The following is a 23,554-nucleotide window of genomic DNA, read 5'->3' as shown; positions in this document are numbered from 1 at the left end:
TTTTATGGTAACCTGCATTTTTTCATCTAATTTGCAACCAAAATCAACCAATTCTGTGAGCTTCCTGATCACCAGTGTTTTGAACTGTGCATCTGATACGTTAGCTATCTCTTGGTTGCTCAAAAGGATGAGTTCTGGGGCACTGATTTGTGCTTCTGTTTGAGCCATCTCTCTCTCTCTCTCTCTCTCTCTCTCTCTCTCTCTCTCTCTCTCTCTTTTTGGTCTGGTCACTCCTGTTATGGTGAGGGGGCAGAGCCTTAGGTGTTCTCCAGGGTTGGGCACCCCAGTCGCTAGATTGTGACGTTGTATGTGAGGGCGGGGTCAAGAGGGAACAATGGTGGTAGCTCCATTCTCTGTGGGACCTCAATCCCTTCCCTGGGATCCTTGGTTGAGCACTCTGCCCTGGTCCACAATCGCTGCCTCACTGGGTCTGCCAGCTGTCACTTGTGTACTCAGGGTCCACCTGCTGTGATCTTGCATGCCCCAGATGCCTTACACGCTCCTGGTTGCTTTATGTACCCAATTCTCCCTGTTCTCTGCGCCACGACTGGCACTGCACCCGACTGCTTGTCTCCGCCCCTCCTACTGGTCTGGATAAACGGGTCTATTTCAACTTCTTGATTGTCCGACTTCCATTCAGAAATATTTTCTATCAGTTCTGGGTGTTATTCTGCCTCTAAATTGTTGTTGTTCCAATCTTGGTTGTGCGTGGAGGTACGGTGCATGCACCTATGCCTCCATCTTGCCGGAAGTCCCTATAAAGTACTTTCATAATATTCTTATGCTTAGGTGACATTTACCCATTAAGCCTTTATTTGGAGAATTTAGAACTATGAGGAAGGTGCTTTATTTTTTTTATAAACAACACTTTTCCTGATGAAGAAATAAAATGATCCTGAATGCTAGCACACAGAGATGTACATTATCAAAATGCTGGTGTGCTTCGGTCCAGCCTTCATCTACACACATTTTTATGTTAATGTATTTTTTTACTTTATTCATTCATCTCATTGTGTATCAGTTTATCTGAGTAATTTTGAATACTATGCACTCCAATTTAATTTGTCATTTAATACTTAACACCTTTCTTTTTGCACAAGCTATTTATAAAAGCCAATTTAAGATTATGTTAGATATAAGTAAATTGAAATTGTGAGGTATAGTTTTAAAGCATATTATTTTTTAAATCTTCATCTGAAATGTTACATAATTTTATGTTTATTGACTCACTCTGTAATTATTCTAAAGCTCATACCACCAGCTGTTCATATATATATATATTTAAAGCTTGAAGTGGATTTTGGGCAAACAATAGTTTGATCTGCTGTTTGAATTAGAATAAGTAATATTGATGTGCTTTCCCAGTGGGTCACTGTGCTCTTAGCCTGTGATAACAGATTTGTTCAATCGTATGATTTGTATGTTAATTTTTCTCCTTACAACTGAAAAAAGTCTTGAAAAATAAAAGATAATGTTTTTATTAAACACTGTCTCAAAAAATTGTAGTCATGTGTCATTTAACGGTGAGGATATGCCATGAGAAATGTGCCTTAGGCAATTTCCTCACTGTGTGAAAATCATAGCATGGACTTCCGCAAACCTAGATGGCACATACTGCACACCTAGCGATGTGGTGGAGCTTATCTCTCCTAGGCTACAAAGGCTGTACAGCATGTTACTGGACTGAGTACTGTAAGCAATAGTAACACAATGGTAGTATTTGCGTATCTAAACATTCAACAGGTACAGTAAAAATGCAGCATAAAAGATAGAAATAGTACACCTGTATAGGGCATTTGCCATGAACGGGGCTCACAGGACAAGAAGTTGCTCTGGGTGCATCAGTGGGTGGTGCGTTAACGTGAAGGCCTGGGACATCACTATATGCTACAATGGACTATAAATACTGTGCACTTAGGCTACACTGAGTTTATTTTTAAAATTATTTCTTCAACAATAAATTAACCTTAGCTTACTGTAACACTTTTACTTTATAAACTTTTAAATTAAACAAATTTTTGACTCTTTTAATAATGCTTAGCTTTAAACACAAAACACTATGAAGCTATACAAAAATACCTTGTTCTTTGTATCCTTACGCTATAGTAATGTGCCATACCGTCACCGTTACTACCGTTGTGATGTTATGAAGGCTGCAGCTTTACAACTACAATTTATGATGTCATCACTAAGCAATAGAAAATTTTCAGCTCCACTGTAATCTTGAGGGACCATCCTCATACCTGCAGTCATTATTCAGTGTGTGACTCCATATAATTCTATAAAGCCTCTGCCCTCAGTCTTTATCATTTGATGCTATATCAGAGATTAGTAGAATCAGCCACCAAACAAAAATGGTGGCTATAGAAAAACACAGATAAGAGTGTCTGAAGAGAAAAAGATAGAGGCCCATAAATCACAGAAATGAATAAAAAGAATAAGTTATTTACTGTCTTGTCAAAACTATTAAAATTTAACAGATACATTTTAATGATCATTATTACATTCTCTACAGGCTTTTTTTTGGTATTGATTACATGTTCCTACAGAAACCTTCTTTAACCTTGATTTTCATGTTTTCATGATTTCAGAATTACCATTCTTTCCTGGTCTGTCTACCTCTCTGACTGATTTTTGTTTCCATTCTGTCTTTTCATTCCTCCTTTAATCTTTGAGTTCCTCAAAATCCTATACTTCCTTCTCTTTGTATCCTACATACTTTGTGGATTTACTTATCTACTCCCACATCTTTAATTACTTATTTGACAATGACTCATGTTTATGCACATATCTCCAAGAAACACCTCTCTTCCAAGTTATAAACTTAAATATAAAATGGTCAGTCATTATGAAAATAATTATAATTTTAAAAGTAGCCAACAATTACTGAGTTTTGACTATGTATATCTGTTCCAAACTTAGTGGTATAAACAACAACTTACATGTTGCCAAATCCTGCAAGTCAAGAATTCAGACAGGGTACAGTGAGGACAACTCCATGCTATCTGGGGCCTCAGCTAGAACACACAAACAGCCGGAGGTGACTCATATGGCTGGGGGCTGGACTCATGGACTCATCTGGAGGCTTCTTCACTCAGATGTCCCAGGGGATGGCTATGATGACTCAAAAGCTGGCCTTCCCTGGGGCTGTTGTCTGGAGTCAACATATGACCTCTTCTTGTCACTTGGACTTCTCACTGCCCTTAGGTTTTGAAAGAAAGTGTCCTAAGAGCAAGCTCCTGGAATGTAGACAGACAAAGCAGAGTAGGTAGGCTTTCTTTTGCACCTTTGTGTCATAAGCTCTGAAAACACAAGCAGCTGGGAGGACTAGACCACTTGGGGACTAGAATGCTCTGGGGCTTTCTAACTTACATGTCTGCATCCTGGTAAGAAGACTCTAAGGTTAGGTTTGTTGGAGCTGTAGACCTGAGCGCTTACCTGTAGCTTCCATGTGGCTTCAGCTTTTTCAGAGTGGTGGCTGGGTCTAAGACGGAGTAGTCACAGATGGAGGGACTAGAGAGTAAGTTCTTACAAGAGAACTAAGTAAAATTAGTATAGCCTTTTATGACCTAGTCTCGGCAGCTGTGTGGCATCACACCCTCTGTATTCTATTGGTTACTGATGGGTGACTAAGGGGAAACTAGACTCCACCTCTTGGTGAATGAGTAGAAAGAGCACATTTCAGAAAAATATGTGGAATGGAAGATGTTGTAACCATCTTTTCAAAATACCATCCACTCAAGCAATGTGGTAAGCACTTTCCATGAATTATGATTCTGACTTCTCATATCCTCCCTGTTAAATGGTTATAATTTTTATTTTTACTTTAAATTTTAATATTGACTAATTTTAATGATGATAAAATCTAAGGAGTATTACCATTTAGAAGGCTCAGTGACACTAGCCCAAATCTAAATCAAATGCAATTGATTTTTTGATTTATATCTTATCATCCTCACGGTCCTTTCTTAATGAGTGACACCCCCAAATGCTAAGCTCCTTATCTGAAATCTTGGATCCACCATGTTCCATCTCTCTCTTTCCTTATCACCATTCAATTCCATTGAATATTCTGTCCCTCTCTCTACCATCACTGCTGCTACTTTAGTTAAGGCTTTGGCATCAGTTGAATAGGTTTTTATAATGTCCTCAGATGCTCCTACCTTTGATTTTGACTCCTTCAGATCTATGCTCCACACAAGCACAACAATGACTGTTCTAGGACTCAAATCCAGTTATGGTACTCTCTCACTTAAATCTCTCTAGTTCTACGTGTTGCCTTCACAGTAAATCTTACATTGCTTTGCATGGTATAGAATGTTGTCATGCCTGTCTTCCTCTACCTCAGGGACTGACAGGGGCCAGCTGGGTATGAATACCATGCACACACTGTACAGAGCTGATAGAGCCTGTCACTCTCTGTGGGAATCATGATCATGTTTACAGAAGGTGATTCTATGGGAAGTTTACTGGAGCTATGGGAACCTTGTAGATATGAGAATGTAAGTTTTCCAGACTTTTTATTTTATTGAGAGAATCTGGATGTCCTTATTTTTATAAGTTTTCAAATGTCATCTCAATTTTAAATAATGTTGTATAGGCAAACAAAAAGTATCTGTTGCCCAGAGTCAGCCATCACACTCCTACCCAGGTCCATTTTTATTGCCTCTCACCACTTTCTACTCTAGCATTTCTAGTTCTGTGATGCTTGTTTAGGTTTTGCCTTCTTCTGTTAATGGTAAGTTTTCTGAAGGTTGGGAGTTTATTTTGTTCATGTTTACATCACAGTGTTTGGCATAGAATGGAATGATCAATAAATATTTGTTGGATGAATGAATAATATTTATAAAAACATTTTGTAAACTAATATGCTTTATGTAAGCTCACTAATTATAGTTTTTGTATTTCATGTAATAATCATGTCCCCCCCAAAAAAAGGCAGGGAAAGGAAAAAAATAAACTATGGAAATGCATAAAACTGAAAAGTAGCAAAACAAATGAAAAGGAAGATTGGGTAAGGAGTAAACCCCATGTCTTCTTTCCATCACTCCTGTGCCTTTGCTGGACCTGAGCTAAAAATCTTTGTAACAGTCCACACAGTGTAACATTTCAAAGGCCCCTCATCCATACTAGACTGTGAGTGACTTTCTGCATGACTCTCCCCTACTTGGACGGTCTAATGAACTGCTTCCCCAATGGTGGAATCAACAAATCCCACAGTGCCAAAGGACCCTCAAAACATCCTCCAGCTCCTCAAGTCCCTGCAGTTCCTTCTCCCTGATATGAATTTACTGCTGAAGCCACATGGCTGTTATGAACATGCTGCAAATCCTTCATGGGTTTCTGGTCTCTTTAGTGAGACTATCTGTACAAGCAATAAAGATTAAACGCAGTTAAGTGATGACCCAGAAAAATATTATACATTAAACAACACAGCTTGTTCGTAGTTAGGAGGAAAAAATCCCGAGTATTTATATAACAGTAGTAATTCTTCAGTTGAACACATTATAAACACAGCATTAATGGATATGGAGATTCTAGAGTAAATCAAGGTTGTTTTGAACTAGTGAAGACAAGAATATGCAATCATGAAAAACGGACGCAATTTCAAAGGATATGGTCGGCACTAGATAAATGAATCAATGATGTCAGCCTTTCAACATGAGAGTGACTGCAAATATACTTTTGTACTTAAGTGTTGTGGGGGCTTGAATTTTACTAAAGATTACAGTTTAGTGACCTCAGTCTGAGAAATCTTCTTTATAAGTGCAGAACTTGAAAAAATATAAGACTTAAAATGGCAAACCTTTCCCTTCCCCCTTTCTTTCCTTTTCTTCTCTTTCCTCTTTCCACAAATAAAGCACTTATTATATGTCAGTGAATGTGATGGACTGAATGTTTATGGTCCCCCCAAATCCATGTGTTGTAATTCTAACCCCCAGTGTGATGGTATTAGAAGGTGGGGGTCTTTGGGAAGTGATTAGGCCATGAGAGCCAAGCCTTCATGAATGGGAGTAATGTCCTGCTGTATAAAAGACCTCACAGACATCCATTGCCACTTCCACCATGAAAGGTTACAGCAAAAATATGACTGTGTAGGAGGCAGGTTCTCACCAGATACCAAATCTGCCACCACCATGATCCTGGACTTCCCAGACTCCAGAACAACAAGACATGATTGATTGTTTTTATAAGCCATGGGTCTCTGGAATTTTGCTATGGCAGCCTGAAAAGACTAAGACAAGTCACAATTAAAAAATAACTATTGGCCCCTGGCCACATGGCTCAGTTGGTTGGAATGTCACTCTGTGCACCGAAAGGTGCCAGTTCTTTTGGCACCTTTGCCCTCACTGTTGGTCAGGGCGTACGCTAAGGTTGCTGTTGGTCACTGGTCAGGATGCATATGGGAGGCAACTGATTGATGCTTCTCTCCCTCTCTCTCCTTTCCTCTCTCTCTCTAAAATCAGTGGAAACCTGTCCTTGGGTGAGGAAAAAAAACCACTATTGACAATCATCAGATAAGAAAAACTCAAAAACAGTTACCAGAACTATGTATCGATGGAATGTGGAGCCAGTTGGGGTAGCAAGAAATACCAACAGCTTTGGGTGGCATCTTGGTCTATGACAGAGTACAATAACTGATGTTTTATATAAATGCTACAAAGTAAGGAAAAAGGACAAATAATGTTGTCTTTTAAAGGGCATGAAAATAGAATATATTTTAAGTGCCCATTAAAATATTAAACTAAAAGCAAGGTGTGGTGCTAAAAAGAATGAGCTGCAGTTTCGGGGAAATTTCAGAATATAGAGACACTATGTTTTCTGACAATATCAGATAGAAGAAGCCTCAGTGGAGCTCATAGCTACTAAGTGTCAATGCCTTGCTTGCTCTGTTTATGTCTAAGGTAGGATGGAAAAGGATTTTCAGTCTAGGGATGGAAGCCAAAGGAACAAATAAGAAATTGTTATAGAATAACATAAAACTTCATAAAATTAAATACCAGGAGAGGAAAAAAGGGAATGATTCCTCTTCTTTGGAGAATCTGAGTATGGCTTCCCGAGGAGGTGGAGGGTGAATCCAGTTTGGATAAAAGGAGGGAAGGCAGGAAAGCTTTTCAGGAAAGTAGGAGGAGCCACAGAAAGGTTGGCAGAGGGTGGCCTGAATCGCAGTCTTTAGGAGCTGTGGAAAATAGGGTCAGGTAGGAATTATAGAGTAAAATTAGGAAGGCCTAATGGCCTATTTTCCTAATATTTTATCTTCTTTAATCACTGTAGTACTTATCTTGAAGAGAAACTACAGTTATTGCTTGTCCTATAGATATTTTTAATATTTAATGATAGAAACTATTACTTAAGGAGAGAAAAGAAAAGCTACCTTCCTTTAAGTCAGCGTGGTGACATAATACCAAACTCTAGATCTTTCATTCTATACTTACAGCTAACTTGAGATGTAATTTTCTCTCAGTTACTAGAATGCTAGGATTTTTTTCCTTTTGTTCATATATGATGTCATTTTAAGATTTTTTTTTTAACATACAGTTCTCATGGTCTAACCACTGTAGAGGTTCTGGTGCCTTACACAAATTTCTCTACAGTTCCTTATGCTACAGCAGTCATCATGATTTTGCCCAGGCTCTAGGCAAAATTGCCAGGGTTTGAATCCTGGTTCTGCCATGTGTGTGTGTGTGTGTGCAGGTGTGGGTGTATTCCTTGGAAAAATTGCTTAAACTCTGATTCTCAGTTTCCTTATTTTAAGTTAGGGATGGAGTGGCAATAACATCCATCTCACAGGGTTGTTGTGAATATTAAATAAATTAATTCAGGTAAAGCACTTACAATAGTGCTTGGTACATAGTAAGTATCATCTAAGGGCTAGCTATTACCGTTATCTCTAACAGGGAGAAAAATGTACACTTAACATTTAGTATAATTATACTCCCCATATAAACACATTAAAATTTTTAGATTATTTCAAATTTGTTTCATTTTAAGTGATTCTTAAAAGAAGAATTTAAATTTATTTATTTATTTATTTTTAAAGATTTTATTTATTTATTTTTAGAGAGGGAAGGGAGGGAGATAGAGAGAGAGAGAGAAACATCAATGTGCGGTTGCTGGGGGTTATAGCCTACAACCCAGGCATGTACCCTGGCTGGGAATCGAACCTGCGACACTTTGGTTTGCAGCCTGCACTCAATCCACTGAGCTACACCAGCCAGATGAATTTAACTTTAAATGGACCTTAAACACCTTTGAACACAGTCTCTTCTCTAATGCCATAGACCGTAGTGTCTACTCAACAAGTATTTACTATGTGAATCAGTGGCATTTCAAAAGGCTAAACAGATAAAAAATAGACAGATAGTTATTGTACTAAGTGAAGGTATGCTGGGTGTTTTGGGAACACAGAAGAGGTGGGTGTAAACCCAGTGTGGATAGGAATAAAGCTATGGAAGCTTCCTAGAGGTGGCAATGCACAGCTGAATCCTGAAGGATGCATAGGAGTTGGTCTGGTGAAGAAGAAGCTTACAGAGTCTAGGTATTCCCCTTACAACATAGTATCCATGGTCAAACTATTCAAAATAAAGCAATTAGTCAATGAGAATAATTTTGTGAATATTTATACCCTAATACATACATGGAATTTCACTTTATCACCTATTATCTTGATATCTAATCATTTCAAATAGGTAGAAATGGAGATTAAAAAATATATGCCTTGTGAAAAATCTAACTGAAGGGAAAATAATAGCTATCTTCTACTGAGTAGCTATCATATACTGGGCTTGTAATAAGGTCTTATTAAAAATTAATTTATCTCAACCTCACCAGCAGAGAGTTCTAGTACTGCCTCTGCTGATAAACTGAGTAAGTAGCAGAACCAGGGTTTGTGCTCAGCGCCGCTGGGTGCATCGTGCTCTTCACTACTCCACTAAGTGAAGTGTGGAATTCGTTCCTCACTAGAAATACTTTCCTGTTTTCCTGTTATATAATTTGAAACAATATTCAGGGAAATAACTTCACTAATAATATTAACTTAGATTTTCTTTTAGGGCCATTCTAAACTCTTACACATCTTGTAATTTATAAGTTTTTCTTTGATACTACAAGGATGACCCCATCACAAAATTTCTTGCTGGTCAGCACTGTTCTTCAGCTGAAAGTGCTTTCACATCCACCTCTTCATTTGCTTTTTTCCCTAGTGGCTATAGAAATCTACTTTAATAATGCATATTACTTTCTATAGTCTCTTAAAAGAATGTTGCATACTTAAATCATTAAGAGAGATTCCTGGTATGGACTCAATTAAAAAACAAAAAAGAAAACTTCATTTGTTAATTAGAATAGTAGTCAATGTCTAAATGTATTATACAAATCCAAAAACATATCAGAATTCTAGTATTCATTAAACAACATATTTCAAATAAGGTAGTAGAAAACTCAAGTTTTTTCTTCCATTAAATCTGCTTCATTTTCAGGCTTCCTTCATAAAAGGAGTCAAATGCGTGAAGGCCATTGGACTATGTCATTGCCTCCCCTTTAACATTCACTGATGTGGAGATCAGGCAGTGTTTCTTCCTCTCTCTGTCTTCACCGCTAGACAATGTGACCATCATTCTCTACCATTCTGGAAATTACCCCTTTTATGCTTTTTTTTTCAAGTTCTCATCTTTACACGTATCCCCACTTTTTGACAACAAAACACAATGTCAAATACCATTGTGTTTCACTAATGTTTTATAGTCACTTCTTCCAAGTCAGAGGAAATAGCCAGCCCTATCAGAAAATAAAACAGAGGTCATTGCAGAAGCAATGACTTCCAAACTGTTTGCTAAATTTAGCTGTCCAATAATTTCCACTCTAGTGAAAACTGTGAACTACAATTACAGAATGCTGAAACGGAACAGGACCTTAAAGGTCATTGAGTCCAACCCTTGTTTTTCTGAGGAGCATATGGGGTCCTAGACATAGCCTGTGATTTGCTTAAGGCTACATAGCTTGTTAATGGAAGAGATGGAACTTGAACTAAGATCTGCTCAGCTGGTGGCAATGCTGTGCTCACTACACCACAGATGCTCACTCAGCCAGCTATGATCAGCCTAACCTAACCAGGTATACCATATTATTGGCTGTGGCTTCCCCTCTGCGGCCATTCATCTATTTGGTGGCTGAATATAAAATAGCAAGGGTGTCTGAATTATAAGTTGCTGCAAGAAAAATGAAATGATTGCATACTCAAACCCTGCCCCCAACTCTGAAAACTTCTTGCTTTGTGTTCATCAATAATGAATGGCTCATCCCTGCAATACTCAGAGGGAGCTTACATTGCACTTTTGAACAGCCAGCTAGTAATGTACAGTTGATAGAGCCTTTCTTTCAAATCCCAGGGCACAGGTCCTTCAAGGCTAGCATTGCATTTTCAATTAGCTGTTGAGTGAATGTTTGGCATGTGTATTAGTGAAGAGGCACACAATTAGTTTATTATTCTTTTCTGTATTGTGCTGAGAAGATCTGAGGGATTGGTGAGGGAGCAGTCAAGCCAGACATCACTGTGGATGTTGAAGAGGGAGTTACTCAGACCACGGCATCTTCACTTGCTCACTCTGGATTACAGCTATTTAAGCACTCTGTGTGGCTGGGTGGAGTGCGCCTGAGGAAACACATCTGAGACACCACTTGGGGTTAGTCTTTCTGAGCCCTTCAAGTCTCTAACTACTTCTCGTCATTACCATGGAGCCCAACAGTCCCAAAAAGATACAGTTTGCTGTGCCTTTATTCCAGAGTCAGATAGCGCCCGAGGCAGCAGAGCAGGTAAGCAAATTTGGGTGGGGCCCAGTTATATAACGTAACATGGACATACATTCTTGTTATTAATTGGAAGCTTCTCATGGCTTTCCAGGATATGTGAATGAGAAATAAATTGGTTTCCATATGCCTTTGTATTTGAGTTGCATGTGGGGACTATTGGTTAAAATGCAGCATTTCATGTGATACAAAATTAGCACCTGTTAGGTTACAGGAATGATCAGAAAACTGGTTACATTAATGATCAGATTTGGATCAAAACATATGTTTGCTTTTGCTTATTAAAATAATTGGTTCAACATCTAGAGAAACTTTAAAAATTCTAAAAATTAGCAACATTTTATTTCATCATTTGTCAAATAAAAAGACTCAGTTAACAATGAAAGCATGAAATCTTGGAATTATTTCAGATTATAGAGTTAATATTTTATTTAAATGTTTTTCATTATTTACACAGAAGACTAATTATAGTACATGTGATATATGATAGGATTTATATGTATATGTATAATTCAAAACACATTTTATTCAGATATTAAAAATAGTATTTTAACATTTTCTTGATTCCTTTGTCATGTATAGTATATCTATATGTCTGTATTTCTCTCTTTGTCTCTTTCATGTGTGATTGGTTTGCATTTGTATTACTTTTCATATTCAGATTTACTTAGATTCTTGATGCAATGGAACCAGTTAAAGGTCATTTGTAGTAATATTATAGCAATGGAGAGGCAAAAGCAAAGAAATTTACAGAGTCATCAAACTAATTCACTAGTTTCTTAAAACCTAAATTTTCCCCAAATCTTCTTTTAAACAGTACATACAAAGTTTTAAAAAAATTCTTAAATCTGATACTTATAACTTTCCAGGATGTTTTGATAATCTGAAGTAGGTTCACCCACACTGGAGCCAAATAAATACAACTTTGAACATGTATTTGTGTTGAATGAGGCATTGGTTCTATCCTGGGCAAAGTGTCATTGGTAAATTTTGTCTGTTATCCAACTGACATGTATTTTAGGAATTTACTTATATATTTAAGGAGTCAAGGACATATTAGAGATTCTGATTATAGTATGTTTCTATAATTAAGAAAAAACCCATTCCAAACCTATTACTTTTAAAAGAATTTTATATTCTCACAAGATCCATATTTATTCTTTATTTGTTGATTTATTTTAAATATTATACTGGAAAATGAGAGAAACTTATGCTATTAATTAAAATAAAAATCTCATGCTGTTAAATTTAACCTGCTGGAAACTTGAGTTTTCTAGGCTTCTCTCATTTAGAAATAAGGGTAATGGATCTTAAAAACGTCCTCAATGTTATGAGGTTCCAAGAGAGACATTAAAATTAGCAAGTCATCTATGTACCTTTGATGCATATTACTATTCAGTGGCAGCATTTGATTATATCCAACTAATGCTTTTCTATGGAAATAGAGCTTTTGGTCAACATCAGTGATACTCATATATGACAGTTTTACCGCCTGATCTCCTACATTTTAAAATAAAATTAGTGAGCACCTACTGTGTGCTCTGCAGATACTTACTTTTGTGTGTTGGGAACAGTTGAGGATGAAACAGCTTTGCAATCTGTAGGGTAACCTGGAGCGTTGTCTGACTCTCACTGACCTTAGCTGGGCCTTTGTTGTTCACAGATCAGGAAAAGAAGACCTACACCGGCATCACTGGTGATTCTCAACGAACATAACCCCCCAGGTAAAGGCGCATGTTGTGGCTTGCACTGATGGAACAGAATAGAATTGTTAGGAGAACATCAAACAGCATGCCATTGCCAAAATATTTGAATTTCTGGGTTTTAATTAGCAATAATCTAACAAGTTTGCCCATTCAATAGAACATAAATAAAACCAGAAATAAATATTACAGGAACTGTCTCAGCTCATAGCCTGCTTTTCCTCTAGAATGTCACATTGGTGATGATATGCTAGGAAATGTTTTGTGAGTATTTGCTGACATGTATTCAGGTGTTTGTAGAGAATTAGGTTCAGTGCTTACTAATGAGGCTGGTGGGAAGTTATTTAATTAGGTTTCAAGCTCAAATTACAGCTCTTGAGATGCCTATGTCTTTACAGAATAGGATTTTTTTTTTAATTTATGAAAGGTTGTCATGGGGTGGGCAGTGAGCCAGCATTGGCTATACTTTGCTGCTGATGTCATCTCTGAATAATGCAATTGTCAAGTATCCAGATCAATTTTCATCACTGTCCATTTGAGAGCCATTCTGAAGGACTGCATCCATTTGTTGAGGTTTTATTTTCCATTTCCCATAAAAAGTAAACCTGATTCTTATTCCTGATAAAGGACTATGATCTGCAATATGCAAACATTATTTACTTACTGAATGGAGCTGATTTTAATCTCACATTTAAGGGCTGTTTCTAATACAAATAAAGCAAGACAACAAAAGTCATGGTATTAATTTGTAACCAAGCAGGACTTGGTGTTGAATTTTTGTGGGTATAAACAATAAGGGTGGAAAAAAGAAGTCTGAATAATGAAAACGTAAGTCTAGGTATAGGTTGTAGTAAATGATCCATTATGAGAATATCAGGGCAAAATTGTCTCACTTTTTGAGATTCCTTTCTTATTAGAGAAACATACAGAAGAAAAAAGTGAAATTCTGCTAGAATTTTCATCATTAAGCCAAAACATAAGAAAGTGTTCTGGTGATAAAAAACAAATAAGCAAATTTATTCTTGCTGAAAATGAAGAATTATAATTTGATCCTCTATCTTTAAAGTACTATAGCATTTAAAAATTGTTTTCAAGTATACTATCTCCCTTAAAATGTTAACTTATATTTGGATGAATAAGACATGCAAATGGTATGTACTCACACTTTACAAATAAAGTAAACATAATAATGATATCTCAGGTAGAAGGTAGTTTTAGAGAAATTTTTCATCAGTGCCTCTGCTCATAATGGCAGACTTTTCCATAAGGTCCTAGAACTCACCTCCACATGCCGACTTTGAAAAGGATTGGCCGACTTGGTTTCTAGGTGTCCTCTGATTACTAAAGAGCAGCTTCCTGGATTCTGCAGGCCTTGTCACTGTGTGAGCAAAGTGGAGCCTTGTAACCTTTGTGGCTCTCATCTGAGCTCCCAAAATAGTAACTACTGCTTCTTGAATGCCAAATATTTGCCATTTACAGATGAGGAAAGTGAATATCAGAGCAGACAAGTGATTTTTGCAGAAGTTTTTCCATGAGAATTTACAGATTGAATAGATAATTCTGCTTCTAGAGCCCATGCATTTCCTACGGCACGATTCTGGCCCTGCAAATTTTAGTTTGCATTTCATAGTGAAGGCACTGTAAATGTAAGTGGACATTCAGGTCCTATTGACAAGCAAACCCAAATGTTAAATAAGTCCTTTTTCTAGACCACTTAGCTTTGTAGATTAGGAATTGCATTTTCATATCCCTGTGAAGAAAATTTAGGTTTTCTCTGGACACATATTCTAACCAGACCTCCTAATCACTAGATGGCATTGTTCTTTTTCCCTTCTTGACTGTCATTTTCTTTTCTTATAAGTAAGCACCTTAGGAGAGAACTCGGATGCAGATAGCATCTCACAGAGAACTATGTGGTTTTAGTGGTGTCATCTCTCCGTATCTTCATCCTCTTTGTAGAAATTAGGTTAGATTACAAGAGACTGATCAGCCTTTGACTGTGTATAGCAATGTATATGGCAACCAGAGATTTTTGGACTAGTGATGGGTTGTTGCAGCAAAGAGACTAAATGCTTATACAGTGTTTTTCAGTAAATGATCTGGAATTATGATTACTGAGCAAATAAATCTAAGGGCCTAACCTACAAATAAATGTCAACAAAAGAGTACCACACCAAACCCAACCAACCCTGGATACTGGTCTTTATTAGCCGTGTGTTCTTGAGTAAGGAACAATATCTCTAAGTTTGATTTTTGTATCTATAAAATAGGAATTATAAAGCCCATCCTTTCTACTTCACAGGATTGTTGTAATTATTGAAAGAATTAATGTAAAAACTCTTTAAAAATTGCAAAGTGCAACAAATGTTAGGTGTCACTAGCTTGTGTGTTCTGGAATACAAATTTTGCACATGATAATTAAGATTTAAGAAATAAAAAGTACAAAAGATTCTTCATAATTCCATTTGTACTAAATATTTTTGCCCTACCCACCAATTGTTTATGTTCCAAATATTATCTGAACACTCTCTATCAAACAAAGTGAGATAAATAACAGCAACAACAAACCTCATTAAGTGTTAAATAGCTTTTTTGAAGCAATTGTTTCTTCTAGCTCTCAAAAGCAATGTGTTCTTTCAGAACTAAAAATTGTTTGCAGCTTTAAATCTTGGCAAACTAAATAAATCTCTTTAATTTATTGAAATTGCCCAGGAAACAAGTGAGTGTTCTTGAAATTACCTATCATTAGTGTTCTTTAAAATTCCTGAAAAAACCTTTCTTTATTGTCAATTAATGAAGCAAAGATAATTACATTTCCCACATAGAGACATAATTAACAGAGACTTTTAATTCATTTGATTAAATTGGTATACTGCAATCTTTGTTAAATGAGTTAGACATAGCTAATTTTTTAACCTTTTCAAGAGTTTGCAGAAGTAGTCAGTTATAAAACAATATTTGAAATGATGGTTTAATTTTAAATTTATAAATACATATGCATTCTGTTTATATTTGATAGAGGAGAAATAGAACAGAAAAGTATATCTACACGTAAGTCTAGATTATTTGTTTGCTAGTTCATCTGTATGTTTGTCTAAACATACAGATGAGGCAGGAACCTGATTGGTCAGATTCCTGGGGCAATAAAATGCCCCATGAATCCCTTTCTAACCGGTGGCCTAGAATTCTCAGCAATAGAAGCACTACAGAAACAGATATGTAACCTGTTAAAGATATCTCACTCTCTGTCATAGATTAAGCAGTTTAACTCAGAATAATGGGAAACAGGACTAACATTTTTCAATTGAAGACATCATACCTACAAAAATTTAATAGCAAAGGGTGTGTGTTTAGGGTGGAGAAGGGGAAGAACTATGTGTTTGCTCCTAGGAATGACTCTGAACAGCCAGAGGCAGTAAAAAGATACTGGAAACTTGAGATCTGACATGTAGAGAAGGACAAAAGAAAATTTTCATCTCTTTAAAATGTTTTCTGAGGTTAACAGTGTGAATGACCTCGCAGAAAACTGCTTGTTTTTTCTGTATTTTCTGTTCATCTTTTGTTAAGGGCCTATTTATGATAAACTCTCTGAGGCTATACAGTAGAACCTTGTTGTCTATTCTTGTAATGTGGGCTCTTTGCTTTAACTCTTGGATAATCTGCAGTTAACTAGTTTGGCTTTTATATTTTTTTATTTAGAGGGATGACTATACATAAATCTTCTCTATATAGGAATAAGTGGCAATGTCACTTCCTGTAATTTATTTCATCACATTTCTAGATTTACTTAATTAAAAGTGCTTGAATTTAAGTAGACTTACAAGGAACTATATATTTGATTACCAGTATTAGAAATCTAGAATTGGAGACCTTCAGAAAATACCTAATCTAGCCATACATCTTCATTAAAGATATATAAATCAACCCAAGTTCCCAAAACTTACTCCATTTTATATATCTCAGACAAGAACCTATAGTTACCCCTACTTTTCAATTCTAGACACAATAATTTCAGGTGTTATAAAATACAGTTTCTTACACTAAACTTGAGTAATGTCATACTTTTTTTTAAAGTAACTATTTACTCTCTTCAATAAAGATTTATTTACTCACTTTAAGAATATATAACAGTAGTATTTATCATTTTCTTTTCTGGATGAATATTCTCTGGCCCCTATAAGGTTATAATGAACTGTATCCAAATTCTCCTGGTCTGTCAGCCTTTGGAACCCAGAGCTGTACTCAATCTTCCAGGAAAAAGCCAGCCTAGACTAGGCCTTCTGAGTGTTTAGGTTTATGGCATCTGTTCTTTTCCACTTACAGTTAAGCAGAGACAATGTGGTTACAATTAAATTTAATGGACCTGATGCCTGTTAAATATGAGTGAACCAAAAAAAAGATCTGGAGCTTAGTGAAATTTGGGTAAGTACCCAGGAGTTTTGGCATCATTTAAAATCTGGTTGTGAATCTAAAAATTGGAACCAGAAATACAATGTAAAATGGTTGGGGACAGTATTTATTGAACTTTCCATCACAGTCCAAATTGGGGGAGATTGACTTTCTCTTTGATAGTTTTAGCTCCAAATAATCTTAGAAGTGAGGAATAAAAACAAAAGCCTTTTTTTACATGGATCAGGATCCTAGAATTAGTTAATATGAGACATATGAATTAAATATCCAGTAGCTGCCTTCAACCTTGATAGTAAGTCCAGTCAGCAGAAAGGAGTGGACTTTCCAATGGATGGTGCTAGTCAGCTCTACAGGCTGAAAAGGAACCCACAGTCAACTCTGGATGTAGCATCTGACTTTCTACATGAAGCTGGCATTTTAGAACTCTGGCACTAGGTTAACTAATGAGGCTTTGAAGGCTCTGCATTTATAATTCTGAGGCATCAGATGATAGCTAGAGAATATTGCTGGACTCAGACTGAGTTGTTCAAAACAGAGAGGCTCCAGGAAATTCTGGTGATGGGAAGTTTTGCAGGGACAACAAAGTTAAAGTGGAGATTCCTTTCCAGTATGAAGGCATTCATTGGCACACAGTATTAGAAGTGTGTGCCAATGAATGCCTTCTTTTCATGCCTTCTTTTCATGAAGACCCTCAATGTAACAAAATGAATGATTTGTGATCAAATGCGATGCACACTTTGAGTGCAAGCTCTTGAAATCACACTGAGGATTTGGATTCTTAAGGATGGTTAAGACATCTTCAGGCCAGACCTGGAGATGCCTGTTAGGCTTGGGGAACTCCAATCAAATGTATTAAAGTAAAAGCTGTAATGGGTCCAAAATCTAGACCATTTTGTTTCATTTTAGGTTTTCTCATCTTCTCTGGGAATGTGGTTGTAATTCATTCTGAACTGCAATCCTTGATTGTTTGGCATTTATTTTGCCTTCTCAGTATTAATGAGAGTATGAAACAAAGAAATACCAGTGTTTGAAGACCATTCAAGAGTCAACTGGTATTGATTTCTAAGGAATTTAAGAAAAACCTGATTTTTCTCCTCAGTATTTATTTCTTCAAGTTATTTAATGCCAAACTATGCTGAATAATGTAAAGAGAAGTGATGCATGTGGCTTTCAGATTCATGTAGTATGTAATTGATTGATTGATTTTCCAGTGACTATTTAATCTGTTCAGCCAAATAGCCCAATCAATTGGAATAATCATGAGCCAAAGATTAGGTTCTAGTTGTTAGTAATGTCAAAATTTGTTATACTATAAGGAACTAATCTATTCCTCAGATAAATGGAAGAAAATGAAAGGGCCAATTATAAAACTATGAGAGAATTCCACTTTATTGCAGCAAGATTACTACTTTTGCTCATTTTGAATAAGATCATATACTTTTTACCTTTATTTTGATTTTATTTAGAAATAATTTAGTTTAATATGACAGAATGGTGGTAGAATCAATTCACTTCATTTTTCTTGGTCTCTCTTTTCCTACTTGTGGTGGATATGGCATGTGAAAATAACTTACAGAGGCAGTGTTGTAGGAAAGCACTGACTTTGGAGTAGTCCAGGGTTTAAATGCCAGCTTTGCCAGTTACTGGTGGTGATACATTAGGTATGTACCTAACCTCTATGGGCTTGGTTTCCTCCTTTCTCAAATAGAATATTGAGCTGTGAGACAATGCATAGCATAGTGCCCGCAATCAAATAATACTGAAGACATGCAATCTCCCTGTGTCTTATATGCTGAGAAAAGCTGAGTTCTCCTAAAGCTTGCATTTTGTATTGTTAGATGGCTCAGCTCTTTTCCAATCTTGTCTGCATTAGGCAGTGTCAAACAGTGTCCCCAAGAGATGGGGTGTTTTTTTTTTTGATAAGAGAAAAAATGTACCATACTTCCTAATTTATCAAGATAAGAATACACAATTAAGAAGTGTTTATATATCTAATGCTGTGGCATTTGTTCAAGTGAGCATGTTTACAAATATAATTTCTATGAAATATGAGCCTTTTAGAGTTTTTAAAACAAGCATGACATCAATATCTATGAAGTTATGAAAATAATATTGCAAGCATTAAAGATGTTGGTGGCAAGTTTGTGTTTGTTCAAAAATGAAATTCATATTCTGATAATATGTGCAAAGAAAGAAGGTTGAGTACTGAGTATAAAATCCTTTGGGGATATCTACCAAACACAAATTTTAACTGCTCACATTTGATCCCACTGCTCACACTTGATCCCACTCTGTTTGTTCCCATTTCCTTCCATACACCGCCCCATGCTACATTCTGGATAAGCTTTCTTTCTTTGGCTCCTTTGTTTGGTTCTTTGCCAGCTCTTAAGACTAAGTCTAGACTTGCTCATTTGCGTAAATCTGTTTCCATGTTTTCCAACAATTTCTCTTATTTAAAATGTCACATGAGACTCACTTACGTTTTGAAAGTTTTCCCTGATTAATCTGACCCATGATCTGGTTTTGCTATTCCAATACACTCCATCCACCCTCAACTCTTAATGCTGTTTATTGGTTTGTATACTCAATTCAATTCAATTCAGTTCAATTCAACTCAGCTCAACTCAGCTCAACTCAATTTAATTCAATTTGTATTTATCTAGTTCTTATTCTAAATCCTCCAGGAATATGTGGTGCAGGTAGCAGAGAATAATATGTCCGAATGAACCATGGTGCAATTGTAATAATAGAAATTGCAATTTCTCAGACAATGGTAAGATTAATTCCAGCCAAGACATGAAAGCAATTATTTATCAAGTGCACTAGTCTATAAAGCATTTGTATGACTCATTTTGATCTTTTTACTTCAAGCTTTTAAGGATTGGGATCAGAGCTAAAGTTTTACTATTTACTTTAAACCAACAGAGTAGGTATATCTATTCAAACTGGCAGAGCAATTATCTAGTAGAGTAGATATCAGATGCCCATGTTATTACATTTAAATATATCCTTAATATGTCCTTAAATCTAATGGCTAACCATCAAACTTTTTGAGCACCTACTCTGATTAAGGCACAGTGCTAGATCCTCTAGGGCATGAAATAGGTGAGCCACCATTTCTACCCTCATGGAGAAACCTACCTGAGACATTTTTCATTTAACACATGTATATTGATAGTAAAACCAATAGCTTGTTGCAAAAATACAAAACATAATTTAGTACAGAAATGTCTACTGCAGAACATTTTGGGGGATTAGATTATAATATTGTAAAGCACAGTGTAAAGATTACATGCTTGATAAGAGGTAAATATTTTTTAGGGGAGGCAGGCAGGTAGTACCTAGGAGTAGAAGTACTAAAATCACTCAGGTTGGGGTATGGAACTCAGTGGGCTGCTTCCTACCTATATTATCCCTGGAAGGTGGCTCATGCTCCTAAGCTCCCGTAAGTGAGAAAGCTAGGTTCATGTGACTCTGAAATGCATGTTTTCCCCAACACTACCACATTTCCTGAATATAAAACATACTCATTAGAAAGAAGGCTATTCTGTCCTCACTGAATAAATGGATGTGCATTTTTGGGTCTGCATAATAATGCACATGGACCACATCATTGTCAGCTGTCCTGAGGAGTTTAAGGGCACATTCATTCTCAAATTTAACATTAAGAAAGTTTCTAACAGGTTTTTCTAAGTGTTTCTAGTATGTAGTCATATTCAAGAAAAACAGTAAATTAGTGATACTTGGCGACCTCTAACAATAACAACAACAAAAAATCTAGCCAAGCTGTGTAATTAATGGAGAAGGTTATCTCCATAATTCTTTATTTTAGAACTGCTCAGGAGCAAGCCTGAAAATGTTGGGATTTTTACCCTTTCTCCCATCCTTTTCCAGTCATGACTTTGACCAAATAGTGATCTGACACTGTTCCAACATTTTCAGGCACACTTGGTAGCATAATTTACCAAGAGCTCAAACTAAAATGCCCCTGGGGTCCCGGCAGGTGGCGTGGAGAGCCCGGGTTCAGTGTAGGACACTGTGATGGGCCCTGTGGTCTATATGGAGGACTCAGGCTCCATTCAACCCTTTCAAGTTAAACAGACAAAACTACAGAGAAAGAAAAAAAACATGGACAAAACCAAAGGGGTGGTGGGATCAGGGGTCGGAGGTGGTGGTGGCTGAGGTGAGGGGAGTGGTGGGGGCAAATGGAGACAACTGTACTTGAACAACAATAAAAAACAATAAAAAAATAAAGTTAAACATAAAAAAAAGTTTAGCAAAAAGAATCCATAAATAGGTATATAAAAAAATAAAGAAAGAAAGAAACACTGTGAGGGATGGGGACAGCAAAGTGGTGAGATTTTAGAGATGCTGAAGAATATCTCCCTAAATCAGTGTTCATACTACCTGAAATTTTCCCTTTTGATGTTGTTATTACTGTTACTATATCTTCTAATATCAAGTCCCCTGACCAGATGTAACACGTTGTCCCAGACAATTTAGAGAAGTAATCTACCTAGAGCTCAGAAATGCCTGAGGCGGAGGGAGAGGAATGTCCTGGAGCACATGTCCCAGCTGCCAAGATGAGTGACTTCAGAATGATCTCCTCCCTCCCAGTTTGCTTGCTGTCACTCTCTTCCTCACACTCTGTCCCTTTCAGATCTTCCCCAGTGTTTCGGGGGCACCCAACAATGTTGGAAATTGTTACCCTACATCTATGTCTCCTTTGAGCTATGAGTACAAGATTATCTTTCAATTTAACTCGATGACTTTGTATCACTTAGAGTAATTTGATCTAGGGACAATGATAGCGCCTAACAAAGCCATGAAATAAGTTGCATAAGTCTGCATCGTCAGGGGAGAGGCACTGACAGGCTGGTTGGAGTATGACTGCAGTTCGACCTTGGCAACAGTGGTGAGGAAAGTGTGCTGTGCGAACTAAGAAAATCTAGGAAGTGTGTAATCTTTCTATTTTTCATTGTCAGAGCAATTTTCGATCATTGTGGAGAACATTTTCAGAATCACACTCTTTACGCATACCCACTGACATGTAATACATATTGACCTCCGTATAAAAATAGACCAGAGTGCACAAAATAAAAAAAGGAGAACAGTTACTTTGGAATTTAATTTTAGAATAATCTGTCTCAATGATGCAACATTATTTTATGCTTTTAGTCCTCCCATCTGATGAAAAACAGACCATTAGAAAACATATACACATATTATATGCACAAACACATGTACACATGCATATATAATTCAAATACCCAAGTATGTGTAAAAATATGACAGGTTATCAGTCTACTTCCATGAAGTGATCTGACTCACAAAAAGTCCAGGACCTAAGAAAGTATGTAGAACTCAGGTTATAAATGGAATGAAACTAATAATAACAATAATTTAAACTTTTAAGCCTTTGAATTTAAGACCAATAGATCAAAATTTAATCACAAAATTTGAAAAACCTATAAAAACATTGAAATGATTGGCATAGAGTCAAGTAGTGAAATTTATTAAATTATTTTTTATATCAGAAATGTATTTCAAAAATAAGTTACATTTATTAAATAGTAATTGCTTTAAGGCTATTTTCTCATTTGCCTGGGTTTTCTATACCCATTTTCATAATTCATGAATATTGCATATATGATAATCAGACATAGAAAGTGAGTTTCTCCTCTACCACCTGAAAGTCAATGTCTAACTGAATATGTCATCCAATTTGAAATCAATGTTTTAACTCTTGACCTCAGCATTTCTGTTAATGGTTTCCCCATTCTTCTAATTATTGAACCACATGACCTTGGAATTGTCTCTGACTCCCCTCTCTCTTGCCCCCTACATCTATCAATGGCTTCTCAATGATTCTATGATTCTATTATCTATGATTCTAATATCAATGATTCTATTATACAGGATGAATCTATCTTGTTATATTTTTATTGACTGCTCAGTCTAGGACACTATTGTTTTATTTCAAAATCATACAGTGACTTCCAAACTGCTTTTCCATGACTGTAACTGTGGGAGGTGGCTTTGTGTGGAATTAAGAGCCCTCGCCTTAGAGCCAGTGAACGTGGCATGACTGTCAGTTTCTGAGTTTTACTGTTCAGTTCCATGGAACACAGGTCCGGTAACTCTAGCCCTGAGTCTGCTGCTGGGATAGCGCAAGGTGATGTAATGCTAACAATACTACTGGTGGTGGATTTTTTCTTGTCCCGCTCTGGGTTATGTGAGAGGCTTTGGCAGACTTAATTATATCATAGTTGATTGACTAGGGAAGATTTACTTTTCATAATTGGTTTGCTTATGACCTTTAATTTGTATCCTATAATTTATCTTTCCTTGCTTTCAATTAACTATAATAAGGCACATGAGGTCTTCTCATGAAGAGCTCATATAAATAATAATTCATCATCATCTACATATCCTTCCTATTTCTTGCTTTAAGTCACTCAGTCTATGGAATCTTTATTACACAAATTATTGATAATTGTGCTACAGCTGAGATTTAATTAAAGGAAAGAAATGAATAGAGCAAAGAAAAATAATTGTGTTAGATTATGGTTAACATTACTGCCTTATTATTTCTTTTCTCTTCCCTCATTTATTTTTGGCTGAGGGTTCTAAAG

General features: G+C 36.4%; 1 protein-coding gene and 1 long non-coding RNA gene across 4 annotated transcripts in view; one reads left to right on the top strand and one right to left on the bottom strand.

Moving 5' to 3' along the window:
* LOC123808423 overlaps positions 1-13,872 on the bottom strand; it is a 37,271-nt gene extending 23,399 nt beyond the window's left edge. The window contains exons 1-3 of one of the 2 annotated variants that reach the window (XR_006783789.1): positions 13,792-13,872; positions 12,362-12,555; positions 2,948-3,239 (exon numbers count right to left, since the gene is read on the bottom strand). This is a non-coding gene — a long non-coding RNA (uncharacterized LOC123808423). Of the gene's footprint in view, positions 1-2,947; positions 3,240-12,361; positions 12,556-13,791 lie in introns of those variants that run through there. The other variant, XR_006783791.1, reaches the window with a different exon arrangement.
* The window catches only part of PPP1R1C (protein phosphatase 1 regulatory inhibitor subunit 1C), a 130,567-nt gene continuing 117,744 nt past the window's right edge, over positions 10,732-23,554 (top strand). Inside the window, exons 1-2 of one of the 2 annotated variants that reach the window (XM_045822997.1) lie at positions 10,732-10,812; positions 12,470-12,530. In XM_045822997.1, coding sequence (XP_045678953.1) covers positions 10,732-10,812; positions 12,470-12,530 — 142 coding nt within the window. Of the gene's footprint in view, positions 10,813-12,448; positions 12,531-23,554 lie in introns of both variants that reach the window. The other variant, XM_045822921.1, reaches the window with a different exon arrangement.

This window comes from Phyllostomus hastatus, unplaced genomic scaffold (genome assembly GCF_019186645.2).
Source record: "Phyllostomus hastatus isolate PE091 unplaced genomic scaffold, TTU_PhHast_1.1 phas_contig_1, whole genome shotgun sequence".
Classification (NCBI taxonomy): Eukaryota; Metazoa; Chordata; class Mammalia; order Chiroptera; family Phyllostomidae; genus Phyllostomus; species Phyllostomus hastatus.
The sequence above is the reverse complement of the archived record's forward strand: the minus strand, read 5'-3'. Positions and strand labels throughout refer to the sequence as shown.